This window comes from Saccopteryx leptura, chromosome X (assembly GCF_036850995.1).
Source record: "Saccopteryx leptura isolate mSacLep1 chromosome X, mSacLep1_pri_phased_curated, whole genome shotgun sequence".
Classification (NCBI taxonomy): Eukaryota; Metazoa; Chordata; class Mammalia; order Chiroptera; family Emballonuridae; genus Saccopteryx; species Saccopteryx leptura.
The window spans coordinates 124725283-124747281 of record NC_089516.1 but is presented as its reverse complement, the minus strand read 5'-3'; the positions used below and the strand labels follow the sequence as shown (position 1 = coordinate 124747281).

Sequence of the window (21999 nt, the reverse complement as noted above, 5' to 3'; positions counted from 1 at the left end):
CTGGGAGTAAAGAGAAGCAGAGACGATTATCTTTGACAAAAGAGGGGCAGCTGCAGAAGCCTCTACTCTTTTTTTTTACAAAAACAGAGAGAGTCAGAAAGAGGGATAGATAGGAACAGATAGGAACAGAGAGAGATGAGAAGCATCAATCATCAGTTTTTCGTTGTGACACCTTAGTTGTTCACTGATTGCTTTCTCATATGTGCCTTGATCGTGGGCCTTCAGCAGACCAAGTGACCCCTTGCTCGAGCCAGCGACCTTGGGTTGAAGCTGGTGAGCTTTTTTTTTTTTTTTTGCTCAAACCAGATGAGCTTGCGCTCAAGCTAGAGACCTCGGGGTCTCGAACCTGGGTCTTCCGCATTCCAGTCCTACGCTTTATCCACTGCGCCACTGCCTGGTCAGGCCAGAAGCCTTCCACTCTTGTTGCAGAAACCTCTCCCCACATCTAAGGCTCACCAGGCCGTCTGCATCTTCCCCCACACCACATCCCAGGTCACCCGCATGCCCACCTGGGGTGGTGGACAGCGCAGTCCGGAATTCAGACAGGGCTGGGTGTGAATCCTGTTTCTGCCATCCGCTAGTTGCAAGGCCTGAGCTCTGTGACCCTCACTTTCTCCCCTGCAGGGTCTTTGAAATAATGAACTGGAAAGGCTCTGAAACCATGCACAGGGTGGGTGCTCACAGAAACATTAGAGTCTTTTCTTCGTGAATGACCCTGTATGTCCCCCTTTCCCCTCTGTTTGAATTGGACTGTGTACAGCAGGTTCCCATGCCCTCTCCCACCACGGTTTATTGCATCAATGGAGGCTAGTAACTTATTTCCCTAGTTTCAGGGTCTTTGTATCAAGAACTGTGCTCCAAGAGCTATATCAAGAAACCAGACCCAAGAAGTCTCATTTGAACATGGACCTTAGTGAGATGATGAGATTCCAAATTTGAAGCTGATGACATAATTGGTTGAGACCTGAGGGGCCTCGAGAAAAGTGGGCGTGTACTGCACGTGGGAGGGACAGGAACCATCAGGGGCAGAGGGAAGACTGTGCCCTTATCAGACCCTGACACGGATCCTGGTGATCCTCACCTCCTGATATTCATGCTCTTGTACAGCGCCCTCCTGCACTGGATAGAGTTGACCTCGTGTAGCGAACAGGAGGTTGCAGGGATGATGACGTGTGACTTCCAAAGTTCGGTCTTAAAAGATAGTGTGGCCTTGCTCTCTTTTGGATCCCTCGTTGTGTGGGGGGAAGCCAGTTGCCGTGTCATAAGGACACACAAGTGACTGCTGGAGAAGCCCCCGGTGGCATGGACAGGACACCTCTTGCCAAGAGCCAACTGTGTGCGGTGCTGCCCCGGAACGCCCGCCCAGTTGAGCCTTCAGATGAGTGTAGACCTTGCTGATACCTTGACTACAATGCCTCATGAGACCCCAAACCAAAGCCAGCAAAGCTGCTCCTGAATCCTGACCTCCCCCGAAACCTTGAGATAACACATGCACCTCCTTGTGTGAAGCTGCTAAGTTTTAGGGTAATCTGTTACACCACCTTACAGAACTAACATATCGCTCAGTTTATCCAAATCCCTCAGGGCAGTCAGGTCTCACGGGAAGCCTGTATTTTCTTCCACATTCTACAACACTGTGGGCCCACCACCCACTTGGTCTGCATACCCAGGACACCTAGTCTAAATCGCATAAACTGGTGTCCGATGCCTGACTGTTTCAATTTCTTTTCACTGTTTCAGGGGCAAGTCTGGCCTCCCCTGCTAGGTATTAAGGTCCCTGAAAGTAGAGCTTATATTGTCATCTTCTCTTTTGTTCCTTACAGTACTTAACTCAGGGCTGCTGTCATTGTAACAAATGTTTGTTGACTTCATTCAAGCCAGCCATGCGCAGAGCCCTAGGAGGCAAGAAAAGTTGCCTAGAAAGACAGGAAGTCAGAAAAGCAGGGCCCGGGGTTTTTGTTTCCTCTGGTAACTCGCAAAACAAGAAGAGCCGCTACCCATCCCATCCTAAGGAGGAATACAATCAGCAGCAGGAAGGCACCAGTTCTTAGTGTAGAACGCTGCTCTGCTGCCAGGAGGACCGAGTCCATGGTAACGGCAGTGCCGCAGGATGCTGAGTAAAATGGCCAGGTTTTGCTAAGCCAAGCCAGGAGCTAAAGGGTGACTCGTCTTCTAGGGGCTACAGCTGACAGAGACAAGGGCTGCCTTTAAAGGGGGTGGGATAAGAACAAATGGGGACCACATTCCTCTCCCCCCTTCCGTCCTGGCTCGAAGCCCCCGTGGAAAGAAGCCTTTGGTCAATGTTCTACCTTTAGTGTTGCAGGCATGTCTCTTGCCCTCGTCCACACCTTGTTTCCCACTTCAAAGCCCCATGCCCTGGGTGCAACTGGAGCAGGTGGTGATGACTGGGAGAGAAAGAGAGGCAGGATGGAGAAAGGGAGAGCCTGTGAAGGGACACACCCTCTCCAGGAGGGACATTTCAGTGGACACAATGCTAGGCAGCATAACCATATGGTCCCGGAATGTCAGGTGGCTGGTCACCTTTGTTTGAGACAGGGACATCTTAGTGTCAGAGAGGCAGGGGGAAGGAAGGGGGCTTCCCACATTCTGCCAGAAGTGCTCAGGGTCGCAGTGTTTCCCTGCACAGCTGTGCCCTGCCCCCGTGTCTCCGATACAAACAGAAGCCACCCATTCACACTGCGAGGCATATGGAAAGAGCAGGGGGTGGGCGGTGGGGGGGTCCAGGGGGCAGGCAGGTCGCCTCAAGACCCAGCTGTCACTCAGGACCACAAAGCAACCCTGCACAAGCTCCTTACCTTCCATGAGCTTGTTTCCTCACCATAAAGAGGACAACATAACCAAACTCCAAGAGTCACTTTGGGAACTGAGAGCGATCGTACGGGTGGAGCACGTCGTGCAGCCTGACTTCCCCACTCCTCTCCCTGTCCGCTCTGGGGTCATAGGGAATGGTCACTGCCACCTTGCAACTCTGGGCCTCTGTCCCCTCATTCTTGCCTAGACTAAAGCTCAAGGACGTACTCCAACCTCAGAAAGTACTTCACGATTGTCAAAGCCTTTTAACATCATTGCCTCCTTTGTTCCCCTAAGAACCCTTGTGAGATGGAAAGAACATGGAGTATCATCTCCATGCTTAAAGATGAGTAAAGAGGTTTGAACACCTCGTCTAAGCTTGAACCAGGTCCCAGAACGGGGAAGAAGGGGAGAGGAGGGCGGAAATGAGCACGGGTCTCCCTCCTTCTGCTGCTGCTGCTCGGGACCCCTGCTTGGGGGCCTGAAAGAGCTGGAGGAAAAGCACAACCACCCACACAGGCCCAGCACGACTTTGTTTCTTTCCCTTTTGGTTGTCAGTGACAGATACATATTATGGGTATACATTTAAACCCAAACCTTCACTTCTCAAATGCATGGCTCACCCAGGATGAGGACGACATGATTTTTTCAAATTGTATCATTTGAAACCCAACACCAATGTCGTGAACATCTGACCCCAAAACGTCCACTTTAAACAGGGTTTCAGAATGCTTGACTGGCTACTGGCCGATAAGTCCCCATATACTCGCTCCTTTGTTCCCATGAGCTTGTTTCCTCACCATAAAGAGGACAACATAACCAAACTCCAAGAGTCACTTTGGGAACTGAGAGCGATCGTACGGGTGGAGCACGTCGTGCAGCCTGACTTCCCCACTCCTCTCCCTGTCCGCTCTGGACAAGGAGCTGGACAAGGAGTGGGCAAGGGCTGCTATAATGGGGCCCAAGTAGAATTCCTTCGGCTCCACCCTCCAGCGACCTCTGTCTGGACATCAACTTCCTTGCTCCTACCTTGATTGTCACAGAAAGCTCCCTGATTGATTTCCAGTGAGTTAAGCCCAGACAAAAACTTCCTGATCGGCTGTTAACAAGGTGTTCAGGCTAACATCCTATAATAGTCTTTAACTCTTCCTTAACTCAAAAAACACCCAAGGATTGTCAAGGAAAAGCCATCATGAGCCAAACCCTGTATTTTGCAAACACTTATTTGATAGCTCTAACTTTAGTTCCCATTCTTCAAATCCTGCCCTGAACCCTTCTAGAAGTAGTTTAAAATACTTTAACAAAATGGGTTAATTTGATCCTCCCAATGACTCACTCACTGTCTCAGAGAACTGCTGGCCAAGGACCCCCTGGAAAGTCTGCAACTCTAGCCCGCTCCCGTCTCCCACACCTTCCCTTAGCCAACAACACACCTTTGCCTCTTCCGAGATGTTCACCATGTGTTTGGTCTTGCATTTTCGTTTTCCTGATGGCTTTTCTGAATTTTCAAGGCAGGCTGGCTCCTCCAAGTTATTTGGGAGGAAACCATTTGGTGAATCCGAGATCCCCTGGGCTTTGCTGGGCAAGAGAAGGTTCCTGTTCCTGAGGTGGTGCTCCGAACTCTGGGAGGAAGCCTTCTGCTTACGGGCCTTTAGGTCTGAAGGCAAGAAACAGGAAAGAATGAATGTCAGGGAAATGGAACACAGAAACGCAAAGCCTTCCTCTAAAGTGAATCAGAGCAATTTGGGGATTAGAATCTCAGTACAAAGTTGTGTAACTATCAGCTACCAGTGTTAGTGTGGTGCTGACAGTTTCACTAAATAGTCCTCAAATGAACACTATTTCAACCTCTGTCCCTTCCCTATGAGCAGGTGACAACTCCCAGCCCTGCCAGGAAGCGGCAGACCATCTGGCTGTCCCCAGAATGAGGATAATTTTTAAAAGATTTGCCCATAGCCCAAAGCAAATCAGAACTGCCTTTCAGCTGGGAGAAGTCTTCCTTAAAAGGTTCAGCTCTCTCTACCTGACTGTCCTGTTGGTCACTCTCTGAGGACACAAAGACCGAAGACACAGAAACTCCCTAAAAGCAGAAGGTACCGTGGGGACTTTGCTGGTGGGTAATCACAGAAACGTGCCACCTGCCTTGGTTGGAAATCACATCTCTAATTCTAGCCACAGCTCACTGAACAAAGCACTTCCTAATTTCAAAAAGTGTGGTTCTGAGTCTTACGACTCTTTCCAGCTCCAGAGCAGTATCTCCGATTGGCAGTAGGAACCCCATGACCAAGAGCCTCATTGCCCAGATCAGTCCTAAACCCCACACGTAGAAAGGATAGACTGCGTTCACCCTTATCTCTTGGCTAATATTAGTGTTACGTGGCTTGGCCACTAGCTGTGCGACTGGCTGGAGACAAGTCATAATCTCCCCAAGCCTCAGTTTCTAAGCCTGTAAAATGAGGAGAATATAATTCACATCACAGGACAAGCTTGAGAACTAAATGAGGTAACACATGCAAAACCCCTTTATAAAGCGTTAGAGAAAGTAAGGCATCATGATCATATTATTATTATCATTAATTTTTTTTTTTTTTTACAGCGACAGAGAGTCAGAAAGAGGGATAGATAGGGACAGACAGACGGGAACGGAGAGAGATGAGAAGCATCAATCATCAGTTTTTGTTGCAACACCATAGTTGTTCATTGATTACTTTCTCATACGTGCCTTGACCGTGGGCCTTCAGCAGACCGAGTAACTCCTTGCCTGAGCCAGCGACCTTGGGTCCAAGCTGGTGAGCCTTGCTCAAACCAGATGAGCCCATGCTCAAGCTGGTGATCTCAGGGTCTCGAACCTGGGTCCTCCGCATTCCAGTCTGACGCTCTATCCACTGCGCCACAGCCTGGTCAGGCATGATTGTATTATTTCAGTGTAAGCGCTTTAGGTAGGTCCAGGCCCCTGGGTTATTTATCTCCTCACAAGACTAACCACCATGCCTACCAAGCCTGGGGCAAAAGATCAGTGTGTCTGTCAAATGAATGACTGCAGCCTTGGTTTCTCCAACTTATAAAATGAGGGGGTTGCCCAACCTCCAGGAGTTCTCAACTTGCCTCCCTGGACCTCAGCATGTGCTGCCACGTGACATCGCCAAGGGCAGATGCAGATGTGGGAGCTACCATGACAGTGTGAGGAATTGGCTGTAGGTTACGCAGAGGCCAGCTGGAGGGCCCTGCCTTTCTCCCAACTCACCCCGATCTACTCGTGGGTCCCCCCGGCCAAAACGGCTACACTAGATGGGTTATAATGGCGCTTCCAGCCAAAATATTCTAAACCAGGACTTTTTATGCCCCAAGTTCGGGCTGAGGTGAAAGAGGAAGGAACAGAAACACAGGGAAGCCACATTACAGCAGTCAGTGACTCAGAAAGAGCAGCAGCCCTACCCTGTTATGTAGGCCAGGGCAGGCCCTGGAGTTTGGTCAGTTGTGGTGGAGCAAGGACTTCCCACCAGCATAGAAAGGAACAGAGTGTGGAGGTGGTAGGTGTGGGAGTGGGAGTAGCTCTTCCTGTCCCCTCCGCAGGTCAAGAAGGGAGATAACACAAGCCCAGGGCCAAAGAAAAGGTCATAAAGTTCAGATGGGAATAAGGTGACCTGTCTAGTTTGGCCTCTGCCTGATTCTCTGATGTCCACCTAGAAGGCAGTAGTAATAGGAGGGATCAGAGCATTTGTTTGCCAGGCAATTCCTTCAGGAAGATGTCACCATCACATCTGGAGGAAGGTGACCAGACCATATGCCAAAGCCAACAGCCTCAGCTGGAAACCTTTAAGACACACACATGGACGGAGAATGAGCTACTTTTCAACAATTGGAGCCGCCCCCCAGTCAAACAGGAGGCCTTGCTAAGTGGTGTTCTCCATGCTCCTGGATCTACTTAAGTAAAGGCTACTTTCCAAGAGTGCTGTGGAGATCTCTATATTGGGTGGGAAACTGGACCAGGAAACCTTGAAGGTTCTTCTGGTTTCAAAAGCCTGTAAGTTCACTAAGAAGTGTCCAGGCTTCTAGGAAACAAGCCCTCAGTAGAGAAGACCGGGGATACAAAAGCTCCTCTTTATCCTAATACAAATGGCAGAGCCAACGGCTCGACAATTCATTCCTAACCAATCCATTATGGCTCCGGCGGAAAAAAGGAAAAAAAAATCCCTGCTGTCTCATAGTTGACGAAAATTACCTCAATTACTCTCATAAGTGCAGGGATTGGTATCATATATGTCTCTATTTAAACAGAGACAGAAATAAGGTGTAGGCTTCTCTGCATTACAGCAAGCCCAGTACTTACTACCCACTCGGTATGTGGTTCTTCAGTTTTTGCTAATCAGGAAACTGCAGGTATTTACCAGTAGCTCAGGATGAATACATTACAGGAGACAATCAATTGTTGCTTCAAAGGCAGAGGTCAGAGAAAGAGTGAGAGACAGAGGCGTATTTCGGAGCCCAGGGATGCGTTTTTCGCTCATCTAGAAATCCATTATAGGTAAATGCTCTGAACAGTACTTAGAGAAACATACTGATATTAGCTAGGGACAGACTGTGCCTCCATGATTACATATTATAGCACCTGATGTGGCCAAAGAAAGCCTGGTTTTCTCCTAGAGCTGCCTGTGTTTCCAGCTGAGGTCCAACGAAATAAATAATGCCGCCTTGGGTCACCTCAAAGCTTCACCCTGCTTCTTCATTGCCTTTGTGGCTTTAAGGGAAAAAGCAAAGTTGTGCCTACTTCTACTTGAAGTTATTCTGTTGGGTTGTGGAAACCATTGTACTGTACTTTAGTTTCGGAGCTGTAGTTATCCCAGAGAAGCCAATTAATGCCCTCTTTCTTCCTGACCCCAGGATTCTAGGAGAGAGAGCCCAGCCTCCTCAAAGAGCTGACTCCCTCAGCCTACGTGTCCTCAGCTCACCTGCAGGTCAGTCCAAACCCAACTCATCTGAGCTCAACCCCAAGCCAAAACCTCAGACTGGCGTTAAATGAGCCCCTCTGATGGGTTTCTATGGGTGCAAGGCCTTTAGCAGGTGTGGAGAAGGCAGAGAGGGGATCACCCAACATGTCCGAGGGCACCCAGAAGCCAGTCACCGCAGCTCGAGGATAGTGACAGCAGTTCATCAGGGCAGCGCCCCCGGCTGGCCTTACCTGTTCTCCCTTTCCGCCGCTGCTCTTCTTCCTGCTCCGTCAGGTACTCTCCAGTCTGATACTTTCGGTTCTTCTGCCGTCTCCGTTTCTTCCTCTTCACCAGGCCCTCCTCTTCCTCTTCCTCCTCCTCCTCATTGGTGTCCCACATTTGCCGGGCAGCCTCTGTCCTCCAGGATATTTCTCGGGCTCGCCATAGGTGCCTGCGTCCCTGGCTCAGCAAAGTCTTATCCTGGGCATGGTGGCTGCGATATTGGGTGTCCCGCTGAGTCTTCCTCACCTTCCGACGTTTAGCTGGGGTAGGAGTCACCTCCTCTTCCTCTTCTGTAGGGAAGACTTCCTGGCTTCCCATGTCACTGTCTGCCATCCCAGCAAAGGAGCTACAGATACTTCCTGTGGACAGGATGTACAGAGGTGGTCAGGCACCTCTCCCAAAGGACAAAGTATGGTGTTGAGGTAAGTGCCCTGGATTCGGAGTTTGAAGGTCTGTGTTCAAGTTCTGGCCCTGCGAGTTATTAGCTGTATGCAGCAGGCAAGTCCCTTCACGTCTGTTTCCTTGTCTATAAAACGGGGATACTGTTCACTGCCCTAACTGACTTCACTGGACTGTTTTGAGGCTCAAAGGAGATAATTTGCCCATAAGCACTTTATAGAGTCTAATATGTCATACAACTATCGATTATCCAAACCACACACCCTTCCTCATCCACGTTGCCACTTGATTTCATTCCACAACGCTTACTTAGTGCCGAGGAGGTGCCGAGCACTTTGGGAGGGGCAGGAGAGGGCCACAGGTCCCTGCCCTTTGAGAAATGAGGGTTTAGAAGAGAGTGAAGGGGGCACGGTGCACAGCCACCCCTGCTCACTATGTGACCACCCATCTCACTGACAGAGCCACCCTAAGGAAGCAGATCTGTCACAAAAGAAGAGTCTAAGGAAAAGCAAAGCAAGGAGGAGTTCCTTTCTTGTGACACAGCCTGGGTTAGTCCTACCCAAATGCTCCTCAGCCAGGCCCTCTTCCCTCACACTGACCCCACCTCCTATTGAGTGGCCAAGAGCCTAGGAGTGGAGCTCTCCCTGGCACCTTCCCCTGCCCACTGCAGCTGTCCCTCACCGCTGGCAAAGCCTTTCCCAGCACCTACCTCAGGATGATGGAACCTTCCCTGCCTTCTTCTGCCACCTTGCCAAGAGGCCACTTTCCTCACCATCCCTGCCTTCAGCTCTGCTAACAACAAAAGTACAACCTTAAATTGGACCAGTTTAGACCTGCAGGGGATCTGACAGCCCCTTCAGAAGCAGATCCTTGACACCACCCCCTTTCTTCCAAGACCTGGCTATTAACTCAGCAATCTCCAAAGCCAAGTGAGGCCAACAGAACAAAGAAATGGTTTGAGGCAAACAGAGTGGCCCTTGACCAAAGCTTCAGGTCAGTCAGACAACGTACAAAGAGCAAATCTCCAGCAAGCGTTCCATTATACAGACCAGGCAGGGAATGAAGTGTTCTGGTTAATCGAACATTCTGGTTAATACCGAATCACCATAGAGATCGCACAGGAATCATCTATTTCCGAAGACTCAAATGTGTCTTTAACACTAAAATGGGACTGGCCGCCACGTAATCACTCTGATGATTCAGAGGACACTTGAGGATTTCGTGAGGCCTCTGGGCTGTCATTATGAGCCCCAATTACCCTGCACTCTCTGTGTGCTAAGGTGCCAGTTAACATAATGTCAGATAACTGAGCTTATACTGTGCCCTGCTTGCCCATTCTCCCCGCTTTGCCTGAAAATCTGGGTGAACCAGGGCAACCGTTTCCAGTATTATGTACAAGCATGACAGCTAGCAGACAATAGTGGTAGCTAGAAGGGGCTATCCTTTTTTAAATGCTGGTGGTTGACTAATACAAATTCAGGGGACCAAATGTGACTCTGCTGGTCCTGACCACTCAATGACCATTTCCAATTATGCTGATGTCTGTCACACAGGGCAATAAGATAGAGGCCCAAAGGTTAAAGGTCTGTGCCTGAGACTGGACCCAATAATCATGAAATGCCAAAGCTTGGAGTAGAGCCAGTTTCCCGAAGTGGCACAGGCCTTTCCTCTTCTATCACTGGCTGCCAACAAGAGATGTCAAATCCCTCTGCTGAAGATCTAATAGCCTTAAAATCTGGGGCAGTTCCCCTCCCTTTCCCCCACCCTGGGCTCTCTTGTCTCCACCACGAGCTGGATGCCTTGGCACAGTGAATCAAATTCCCAACTTCCTACCTAGGCCAATGGCAAAAATCACTTGGCCAGATTTCCACCTGTCCTTGCAGTGCCAAGATGGACCATAGCCTCAGACTCACTCACCAGACTGACTGCGCGTCCGGGTGCTCAGAACCACAGGGATGAAGTCACGGAAACTGCTCTTTGCTTTCTTCTCCAAGGAACCTGAAGTGACGTGTGGTTTCGGGGCAGAAGGCAGAAATGTCACAATCAGAGACTAAGGACCGGAAAGCCCCCCTGAGAGGCTCAGATGGGAAAATCACGGGAGGGTCTGTATTTTCCCTGGGTGTCAGTCGTCAGCTCCCCTTACACTGCTATCACCTACATATCTCTTTTAGAGAAGGAGCATTTCTAGGTGGCTTTTGAAAACTGGGAGTTGGGTCATTTTGGCTGACACCAAAAAAGGCAGTGTGCATCGAACAGGTTTGCCAGCATGCCAGAAAGGAGAAGGCCAGGCTGCCTGTATGACTGTGCGGCTGCTGCATCTCCACGAAGTGCTAACAGAGCTGGGGTAGATCCCAGAGAAGGGTAACCTCAATGAATCTTAGAGGACTGAGCGAGGCAGGAAGAGGGGAGCGGGAAGCGGCAGACAGAGGGAAACTAACTGCTATGTAAGAAGAGACTAGAAAAAGAGGTAGGTCATGTCAGAGGGAAGGGCCATGAATACAGTCTACTGTGGGCAGAAATACTTGGGCTTTTCTCTCTGATGAGGGCACCAAGAAACTCCTAGTGGCAGAGCACACAGATTAAGTACACACCTAACCACCCCAAACATCTTGTGTGTCCCTAAATAATAAGGGTTTAGAATTTCTCTAAACCCTTCTAGCTAGCTAGCTATTAATTTTTAGCTTTTTATAACGGGAATTTTCAAATACACTAAAGGTAAAGAAAACAGTATAATGAACCCTCGTTCTGCTGTTTGTCTCAATTCTCATTAAGCCCGTTTCTTCTCTATGCCTAGACCTACGGCAGGGTAATGAGTTGGCTACTCTGTCACAGGACTGACTTTTATCTGTCAGAAAACCATCTCTTTCCGCCTTCAGAGTATGCCTCATTTTAGCAACCAGGGTGAGGCAAATACGCTGCTCCTCCCTTCTCTCTTGTCTGTGATTTCAGGTGTCAATTATATTCTCCTTCCAGAATGAGGAAGTCTCACTTGTTGGTCAGTCTCAGAGCCCCTCCTCCCAGCCTGCCAGAGGGATCCCTCTGCAGCCCAGCCCGGAGGGCCAGGACCCAGGGGCCTACCTTCCTCGTGGCCTTCTGCTTGTTTTCCTGGAGACTGGGACTCCGGCTTGGTTGGCTTCCGGTGCTTGTGCTTTACCCTGACTCCATTGTGCTCTTTTCCTGAATCTGAAGCCCCCCTGGGGCTTTTCTTAGTGATTTCCTGGGAATCAGTAGGTGGCTTCCGGCACTGTGGAGAGGTAGAGAGGGTCAGGTCTGCAGTCAGTTTTGCCTCTTAAGAAAGCTGCCCAGGTGGGGGCCAGGGTAAGGGGCCACTTGCTGCCTTCTGTAGTGGGCTATGAAAGTTTTTGGAACTGAATCCTGTGCCCTAGCTAATCCTCATAGATATCCATGCCCCATCAGTTTAAACAGGCCTACAGTCTGCATTCACACACTAAATAAACACCCAAAGTCATTTGAAAAGGTGCAAAGTCAGGCCCCATATGCTCTATATCCAAACAGCAACAGAGACAGGCAAAAAACAAAAATGCCTCTTCTGCAAGTTGGGTGACTACACTGTTCATATAAGTCCTCTGTGAATGATACCGACACCAGCAACTGAAAAGAACTGACCGTACTGGCCAACTCAAGAAAAATTATCCATTTTCATGCACAAATTAATACTAGAAAACATTCAACTAAGGCAAGAAGAAAGGCCTGACACAGGAGCAATTCATATCTCCCCACACTTAGGACAGACGTGGACACGTTATACCCTGCAGCATTTTCAACTTTTTAGAATACTCTCCTCTCTATTATTTGATTTGATCTTCCCAACAATGCTGAGAGGGAAGCTAACATCATCCCCACTGAACAGACAAGAAAAATGAGGTTCCAGGACAAGAAGTGAAATGATTTGTCCAGGGAACACACAACCCACGGAATCCGCTCACTTGGGGGGTGCCGCTTACCAGGCAAACATCCAAGTTAACTTATTTGTGCTTGCAGTGACCAAGTGGCAGCTGGGACTACAACCCAGAGCTCCTGACTCCCAGCCTGGGCCTCTTCGCATTAGTGCTCACTCTCCTATTTCCCTGTTTGCATCCTTGACTGTTTTGCTCAGTCCAACTCACGCTTCCTGTTCAATGCACCAGGCAGGCACCACGGTGGTGCTCACACCCCATAAGGACGCTCTCAGCCTAACAGTCACATATTCTCACAAGCTGTGACGTCTCTCCATGCCACCAAACAAGAAATAGGGTCACATAGGAATTTCCAGTATTCCATTAATAATGAAAGCAAGCAAGCCCTAGGAAGAAAGAATTGTTTTCCCCTAAGCAGACCCATACACCACCTTCCAGAATGTTATCACTGTCTAGCTCCAGCTGAGGGGATGACAGATATCTTATTGATGGAACATTTTCCAGGGGAAGGGGAAATCTCAATTCTCCAGGGACAGGAAAGTCACCATTCCCCATCAAATTCCGGGGACTCCTACTATCACACGAACTCCTCCTGCTTCTTATTCAGGAGCGGTTTGAGCTGGAACTTCAAGTCCAGTTCCTCCCTTTCCTTGTTGCCAGTTCCTACAAACCAAAGTGTTAGGAGAAGAAAAGAACTGAGGAGAAAAGAAGATTGGGAACTGCTGCTTCAAACCTCAGCTCCAGGTCCGGCCAAGGAAACACTATTTTAAGTCAGAGGAATAAAGTTGCATGCATGTAAATTTGAACACATCCTATTTATTTCTGAATATCATTTTTTTAGCTGGCTCTTCCAAATACAAAACATTAACTTTTACTTCCTAACACAGACAAAAACAAGTACATAATCTAGAAGGGATTTCTGTCTGTATGTCCTGCAGGGGCAGCACTGAGAGTAAAAATATATTGCACAATCCAACTTAGGCAAAAAGTTAGGAGGATGGGATCACCATGTAAGATGAATGCTCTAGTGAGCAAAGTTTTACAAAAGATGAGAAGACAATTTAATACACCCAGAGCCAGATGAAGCAGAATTCTTTTTTCTGATAATTCAAAAGGCCCTCCAGGATTCTGCAAAGCCCTGTGGCAGGTGGGATTGTAGACAGGCAACTCTTCTGACTGTAGGCCATGCGCTGAAAGGGGCTGTTTTAAATTAACCTCCAATCATAGTTCGCTTATTAACAGTGTCTCAGGAAAATGGAACAAAAGAAAAGAAAGGTCTAAATTATTTGCTTTCCTGAAAAATGGACATTTATTAAATCACTACAGGTCATTGCTAAGGGCTGCTGCAAGGCCCCTGACCCTGTAACTTTACTCTCTTCTCTCCACATCTGTCACTGGGCTAGTGAACAGTTCATCCAATCTAGGAAGAGGCAGTGCCTGCCTGTCAATCAAGTCATCTGCAAGACATAAGCTCCATGAGAAAAGGGACCACTGCCACGAACCACAGCGGCTAGTAATCCCAGGTCCTGAGTGGGAACGGTGGAATTAAGAAAAATAGGCTTAAAAAGAAAAAGGATGGGATCAGGAGGCCTCTGCAATGCTGATGGCAAGAACAGAGCATGCTCTCCAACCCCCTACCTGCTTTATTTATAGGGCAAAGTGAGGCCATTAGCAAATCAAGGACATTATTAAAGAAAAGTCACATTTCCAAGGCATCCTGAAAATTCTCCCAAGTGCAGAAAACCACACCATACATACTATCTTAACTTCACAAAACAAAGGATAAAAAAAAAATTGCCTCAAGTCTTTCTGAGGGCCATGGGGGGTAGGATGAGTATAAACAATCCAGCACCACAGCTAACATGAAGGTGTGGGAAAAAAATAACATTTAGCAACTTCACAGAACAAGTGAGGTGGGGGGTTGGGCAGACTGTCAGTTTACTGCCAGTTCCCCACACCTCTGTCCCCCCAAAATCTAAACTGAAAAGTCCCTGTTGGCTTTCGGTCCACAACAGACCACATTCATTTTGTTGGTGATACTAACAATAACAACAGTGACCACTACCACTTAACCAAGCACTTACGATATGCCAGGCATCATTCTCAGCATTTACTATATCACTACCTCATTTCATCTTTTAAAAAAATATTTTATTGATGATTTGGGGGGGGGGAAGAGCAGGAAGCATCAGCTCATTGTAGTTGCTTCCTGTATGTGCCTTGACCGGGCAAGCCCCGGGTTTTGAACCAGGGACCTCAGCATTCCAGGTTGATGCTCTCTCCACTGCGCCACCACAGGTCAGGCCAGGATCATTTAATCTTTTTCTAACCAAAGCTTTATTGACATAGAATTTATTGAGATACACCATACAGGTCATTTAAGTTTACAATTCAATTGTTTCTAATACAGTCAACTGAGTTGTTTTACCATCATTACTATCTAGTTTCAGAACTTTTTTTTAGCATCCCAAACGGAAAGCTGTTACCATAAAGCCATCCCTCCCATCTGTTCGTTCCCAACAACCTTAGGCAACCACTGATCTACTTTTGTCTCTATTGATTTGCCTACTCTGGACATTTGACATCATCTCCTTCATCTTTACAGACCTATGAACAGGCACTGTTATTATTATTTTTTAGAGTAGACACTTTTATTGTCTCATTGTACAAATGAGAAAACTGAGGGTCAGAGAGATTAAGTAACTTGACTGGTATCACTCAGCTAAGAAGTAGGGCCCAGATTCAAACTTGGGCAATGTGCCTGGCTCCAGAGAGCACACATCTCATGAAAATGCTACACCCTCCTGACAATGTATCCCTGTGGCCTTGAGGGACAGGCATGGAGGAGCTGCTCGGCAAACACATGCTAAGCGGTCAGGGAAACAGCTGCAGTTCAAGGCTGTGGAAGACAGTGTGCTGTCACTGAGATGAATGTCCACGTTAGAGCAATGAGACCCGAGTTTGAGTTTCAGCTCTGCAATTTAGTAGCTGTGCAACTCTGGGTAACTCACCTACTCAGTCTGTTTCCCTTCTTTTCTTTTTTTTTGTGTCAGAGACAGAGAGAGAGTCAGAGAGAGGGACAGATAGGGACAGACAGGCAGGAGGGGAGAGAGATGAGAAGCATCAATTATCAGTTTTTTGTTGCGACACCTTAGTTGTTCATTGATTGCTTTCTCATATGTGCTTTGACCTGGGGGCAACAGCAGAGTGAGTGACCCCTTGCTCAAGTCAGTGACCTTGGGGTTTCAAACCTGGGTCCTCCATGTCCCCGTCTGACGCTCTATCCACTGCGTCACCGCCTGGTCAGGCTCCTTTATTTTCTTATCTGTAAATTGGATGTAGCATTTACCTCATAACGGTATTGTAAGGATTAAGTTAGGTGACATATATAGGAAGCTCTTGGTATATAGTAGGAGTTCAACAAATGGTAACAACTATAATGACACGAGTTACTATTCTTATTCTTATTACCACCAAGGGCGGATCACAGTCACCAGAGTAAATGTTCTACTATGAATGCTCTATTATGTCATGACCTATGTTCCTAATTGGCACGTCTCTGTCACACAGAGGAGGTTATAAGGTCACTGAGTAAAACCTGCTCGAACTCTATCCCTGGGGTTCAGAACCTGGAGTCCATGAGTTGGTTTTGGACAATGAATGGGTCCATGAACCTCTTAAAATTATTGGCAAAATTCTGAGGTCATGTTTCTGGGGACAAGGCCCACAGCTCACATTACTTCTCAAAGCACTCTATAGTCCAAAAAAAAAAAAAGATGAATTTCTGCCACAAACAAATTCATGGTGCTCTGGCTACAAATCCATTCATCGATATATATATATATATATATATATATATATATATATATATATATATATATATATATACATATCAGCATTCAATTTGAAGGTTTATTAATATAAGTTCAAATTGCTTTATATTTTAAATAAGCCCTATCCTCAACGGCTTTAAGAATCTCCTTGGCTCACCAACGGCCTTCGGGTCACCTACTGAGGACCACTGAATTCAAGTGCTCTTGGCCCACCTTTATGCTTACATCCCTGCCACCACCCTCAGCCTATAAGACCCAGGCCCAGATGCCTGCCTGCCTGCCTGGTACACCAGATTTCCAATGGGCAGAACCCCAAAGCTGCCACGCTAAGCCTTGAGGGAGGCTTTGAAAATGGGTTGATGACCCCAGAGGCCAAACTGGCTCTAGCCCCACTAAACTCCCAGCAAACCCTGAGCAGACTTCCCCAGTGGGGGAGAGAAGGACAATGTCAAAGGCCCATTTCGTCTCTGGGCCCCAAGTTCTCAAGGGCAGCAGTTGTCTCAGGACAACGGCTTCCCTCACCTCAGGGACAAAGTAATTTCCCACATCCTACAGAAGGCAGCCCCTCTCCATGCTAAAACACCATGGAGGAAGAATGTGACATAGAAATGGAACTTCAGGTCATTATTCACCTTACACAAGCCTTCCACTCAGTTCAGCTCCCAGAGTGACTCAAGCACACCGCCACAGTGAAACAGGGTTGACACCTGCAGGACAGAGCAGACCACCGGTGTCTCAGCTCACCCTCTGCCTCATCCCGGTACTCACCTTGGGTCCATGGGAACTCCGGGCTGTGACCCTGCTTTGTGGCTGCTGCTCCTCACTATCATTCTCGTTGCCACACTTCATTTTTTTAGGTGGCAGAGATTCGGTCACCCCATCGGTCACCACTGAGTCTGGCTGCCATTTGTTCTTGCAAGCAAAGACCCCTATGCTTTCCTGTTTCACTCGAGCCTGCCCAGCCTTACTCCGAACTTCGGCTTGGCTCCTCTGGGGAGCTGCTGGGAGGCCATCAGCCTGGAAACAAGTAGCTAAATTGAAGACCACATCACCATCCACCTTCTCCATTTTCACCCGCCCCAGATCCACCTGGCTTCCGAGCTGCGGAAGCTCTGTGCTGGAGCCCCTCTTGCCGCTTGGGACCACGTCCAAGATGAGTTCCTTGGGGCGGCTGTCATGAGGTAGCAAAGGCAGCTCAGGCATCTTGCGCAGGCTCTGGGGGGTGGCCAAGACCAGCTCGTGAGACATGTAGGTGGCCAGCACTTGGTTCTTAGGTTTTGTGTCTCCTGTCAGCTTCAGGCCACAAGTCCCCTGGGGGCCTTCTGGCTTAGGAGTGTCATCAGAGCAGAGGTGGCTCTCTGATTCCTCAGGCCCCTGATTCACTCTTAGGTCCCCAGCGCTCGGCTGAACAGATAGCGCTAGAGTCCCTGTCTGAGGGCTAAGAGTCAGAAGGACAGGGTTGACTTGTTCTTCATAAGGCTTGGCAGCGATCCGGCAAGTTTTGTTCTTTGTGCCGGTGTCCTGCTCTGGAGCAAAGGGGCCCCCAGGCCGTGGCTGTCCCTCCGGAAGTCCTTGCACAGCTTCACTGGGGCCAAGGGATGACACACCAGCAAACTCAGAAACAACGCTGGTGGGCCTGATGGGCACCCCCTGACTGGGGGTCAGCTGCCCAGCACTGGAGATGCCAATGGAAAGCAGAGATGCTTGGTGGTACGGTGACCAGCCTACAGGCAGAACCTGGGTGCTGGTGGGTTTCCCGTTGACCGAACAGCGCGGGTAGATATTCGCTGGCCCTGCGGGCTTCCATACAGAGAGCTCCTTGCTCTGGCAGCCCGGCAGCCCGGGGGCAATGCGGGCTGGGGTGTAGCGTTTGACTGTGCTTGGCTGTCCCTCAGTTCCGGCCTGGCTACCCTTCTTGCCACAGGAGGCACTGGTGCTCTTAGGCTCTCCTTGGTCAATGATGGAGATGGGCTCCTGCTTGGGGAGATGGCGGGGATCTCGGTTGAGGCCTAAGTTGGTCTCTTTGTTCAGCAGTAGGGAAGCAGGCACCGGGTTGGCCACTCCAACATAGGTGCCAGGAATGGTGCTGATCAGTGCAGTTGAATTCTTCACCCAGGTGCTCGGGTCCCCATTCCTCACGATCTCAGGAAAGATGACAAAGGGTGAGGCAGTCGAGCCTAGGCATGAGGTGACATTGCTGCCGGCAGCCTGGGCTGTGCGCTGAGACCTGGAAAGGACCGTGGAGAGGACAGCCTTGCTGCTGGTGTGCACAGGGGTCAACACGGGCATGGGGGGCGTCTTGCGTTGGCTCGGCAATGGAAGTTTCTGGCGGTTGGACTTAGAGGAGAGGTCGAGGGGCATTTCGCTGCACTCAGGTGGAGAGGCCATCTCTCGCTCCAGCTGTGGAGGTGACTTGAGGGGAGAGAAAGTGACAGAAGTCCCTTCTGTTTGCTGCTCAGTGCCCCCTGGCATCTTGGTGGGGTGTGGTGGGGCTGAGCTCACGCTGGGTGCTGGCAGCAAAGGCTGTGGTGTTGGAAGCACCTTGGCAGAAGTAGTGGAGAGGGAAGTATCTGCCAAAGACCCAGGGACACCCTCAGGCGCAGGCTGGGTGCTGGTGCCACTGGACGGGGAAGCACACGGAAGCCTGTTTACCTCCAGAGAGACCAGCTTAGAATCTGAAGTCAGAGGTCGGGCCACGGAAAACGCATACGGGTAGGACCGTAGCTCTGGGGAGGCCAGCACGCCAGGGAGACACCTGTCTTGTAGGTAGGATGGCAGAACGGGGAGTGTAAGAGTGGAGGAGACCCCCAGAGTGGTTGGCAGTGTGGCCACGCTGAGCGGCTGCCCACAGCTCGGAGGTGGGATGTACACCAGTGGTTGGCTTGGTGTCAGTACCGTCCCTGGCTGAAAAGACAGAGGGACTTTTTGCATAGCTGGTGCCTGAGCTGCAGGAAAACACACTCGACTCAAACTAAAGGAGGCTGGGATGGGTGCAGATGTAGGAATGGCGGTGGGCGTGGCCGCCGGCATGGGTGTGGGAGCTGGAGTAAAGATCGGGGCTGGGGTGGGTGCAGGCACCGGTGTAGGAGCAAAGGCAGGGATGAGGGTGGGGGTGGAAGGGGGGCCGGAGGATGGGGTCGGAGTGGCCATCGGCACCGATGGGGGCCCAGGAGCTGCTGGAGGTGTGGACGCTGGCATGGGAGCCAGAACTGGAGTGGGGACAGGTGTGAGGACGAGGGTCGGGGCCGATGGGGGGACGGGAGCCTGGATCAAGGCCAAGGAAGGAGCTGAAACTGGGACTGAGATGGGCGTAGGGGCTGGAGCGGACAAGGCGACAGGGCCCGAAGGGGGAGCAGAAGCTGGCACCGGCACCAGGACTGAGGCTGAAACCGACAGGGGGTTCGAATCAGAAATGAGTGTGGGCACTGACGGTGGAGCTGGGGCCAGAGCCGGGACTGGTGCTAATGGAGAGGAAGGAGCCGGAACCGAAGTGGCCACCTGGACAGACACTAGCCCTGAATGGGGCACTGAGGCAGGGGCCGAGAGAGGAACCTGGAATTGATCCGGAACCGACGGGGGGACGGAGGCAGAATTGGGTGCAGGGGGGCAGATGGGAGCTGGCAGCGGACTGAAGTTAGTGGTCACCAGAGGCAGGGTTCCCTCCACGGGCACTCCAGTTCCCAGAGTTGCCAAAATGAAAGTATTTTTCTCGGCAACACCATGCCGAGAGTCCAAAGGCTTTACCCCGGTGGGTGAGCAGTCCACCTGCTTGCTCATTTGTGTGCTGAGAGCAGTCCAGGAGCAGTCGGCCCTGCTGCTGCCGATTTCGGCACCGTCAGGAGGGGGGAGGTTGAGCTCGTTGCCCGGGCTGTTCAGGGGTACCAAGAGGCCCTCAGACTCTGCCGCATTCCCAGCATAGTCCGCTTTCGGCTGGGGGTTGTCAGGCTTGTCTTCTGACTTGTGCCCAAGTTTTTCTGTTGCACTGCCATCTGGGTCTGCCCCCCGGGCATTGCTGCCACTTCCAACTGCTGTGAGCTCCACCTGCAACGACAGAGCGGCACACCCATCTTAGTAGCTCTCTGTGGATGGTGCTAGTGTCCCGGGCCCAGGACAGGCAACTGCCGGTCCTCCTTGCACTCGGCCAACCGGATCTCGGCAGCAGCAAAGAGCAGCTGCCCATTTCTGTGTCACATACACAACTCCTGGGAAATACCTTGTCCCTTCCTGTCCCTCTTCTGAGGATGACAGGCTAAGCACATCGCCCAAGCAGTGCAGCTCCACCCTTTGGTGGGTGGCATGTGGCTCCACATGGCCCCTTACCTTGGAAAAACTGCTGCTGACACAAAACTCCTGAGATCCAAAGCGCTGGCAGTCACCTGTCGTGGACTCCTCATCAGAAAGAGGTGCTCTTCTAGCATGGGAGACACAATCAGAGAAGGGACATGAGGCCTACTCTTTGGGCCACAGCCACCTTCCCCAGAACGGCCCCTGCCAGCCTGGGTTACATAAACCTTCCCATCCAGCTTCCTTTGGTGGCTCGGGGAAAACCACAAGGAGCTGCAGGCTCTAGGTTACAAGCTGGAGTCTCCATAGCCAGCTTTGCCAAGTTCTTGCCAAGAGCCTGGTCTGACATCCACAGGAACTGTCCTCGGGCCACGCAGCCTGGCCTCTAGGGCTCTAGCCAAGTGTGCGGCACCCCCGCCCTGCTGCCTTGTCTCCGGAGCTCGGACGTCAAAGCCACTACCCAGGAGGCACCGGACGCTGCCAAAAAGGGGAGGCGTGAGTCCCAGAAGACCTCAAAAGGCACGCAAATTGCCTTTTTCTTCAATGCAAACTGCTTCTTTCTTAAACGCGATCTTACTTTAAGTCTATAAGCCTTTAATACACAATTCTTAAGTGTAACTTGTACTTTTGAAAATGCTGCCGATTATTTTCTATCTCCCTTTTAGACCTTCCCTCTATTTTTAGTACACTGTGTTGATTTACAGTTGTGATAGAACCCAGAGTTGAGTAGAGGTGCTCGCTCCATCTCAGAAGAGGCTCTACAGACACCATGCAAACTATTGTGCACTTCAAAACTGGAATTTCTAAAATAATTGTATTTTGTACTTGTATGTTCAACCCATTTAAGATGAAAGCATTGAAAAGGAAATAAAAGACTCTGATTTGTTTGCATACATAATACTTAAAGAAAAAACAGTCGGTAAGGAAAGCAAGCTGCAGGCATCACAAGGGGAACCCTCGCCTACAACCGCCACCTCCGCTATGTCCCATGTTCTAAATCTGACTCATCACCTACTCACCCAACGGCTGACCTGGAGCAGATCCTCGTTTATTTGCACATGTAATGATGCTGATTCGAGGCCATCAGGCCACTGAGTACTGAGGGGCACTTCAAGGGCTCAGCTTCTTTCCCTCCAGGTGCCTCTTCCAGCTTTGTCAAGTCCTGCCGAACTCCCGCCCCCATCAGCGCCTGCTCCTGCCTTTCTCTGTCCCGCCCCTGCCAGCTCCCCACTGCCCAGGTGGCCTCACGTCACCGCCCGAAGGGAGGCCTTCAAGGCCACAGATTACGACTTCAGGTTGGTATTATCACAGAAGGAAGGACTCAAGCCCAGAGAGCTGGGTGCCAAAGGAGAAAAACTTCACCGTACCCCCACCTGCTCAGAAACTCTTCCCTAAATTTCGGCTAAGAACCTTAGAAAATGGTACACCCTGAGCAAAGAAAAGAAAGGGAGGAAGGAAGAAAAGATATCAGACTGGAAGGGTGAGGTTAAAGAGAGAAAGCACCTGCTGGAAGTCTGGTGCTTTGAGTACAGCAAGAGCCTATCG

At 50.1% G+C, this 21999-nt stretch overlaps 1 protein-coding gene across 8 annotated transcripts in view; it reads right to left on the bottom strand.

Annotated features, from left to right (window-relative positions):
- The window catches only part of BCORL1 (BCL6 corepressor like 1), a 69619-nt gene that overhangs the window by 19913 nt on the left and 27707 nt on the right, over positions 1-21999 (bottom strand). For 6 of the 8 annotated variants that reach the window (XM_066356238.1, XM_066356240.1, XM_066356239.1 and 3 more), the window contains 7 exons: positions 20491-20581; positions 16939-20211; positions 11499-11664; positions 10338-10418; positions 7991-8380; positions 4245-4468; positions 2310-2405 (listed from right to left, as the gene is read on the bottom strand). In XM_066356238.1, coding sequence (XP_066212335.1) covers positions 2310-2405; positions 4245-4468; positions 7991-8380; positions 10338-10418; positions 11499-11664; positions 16939-20211; positions 20491-20581 — 4321 coding nt within the window. The remainder of the gene's footprint in view (positions 1-2309; positions 2406-4244; positions 4469-7990; positions 8381-10337; positions 10419-11498; positions 11665-16938; positions 20212-20490; positions 20582-21999) is intronic. The other 2 variants (XM_066356242.1, XM_066356241.1) reach the window with 2 other exon arrangements.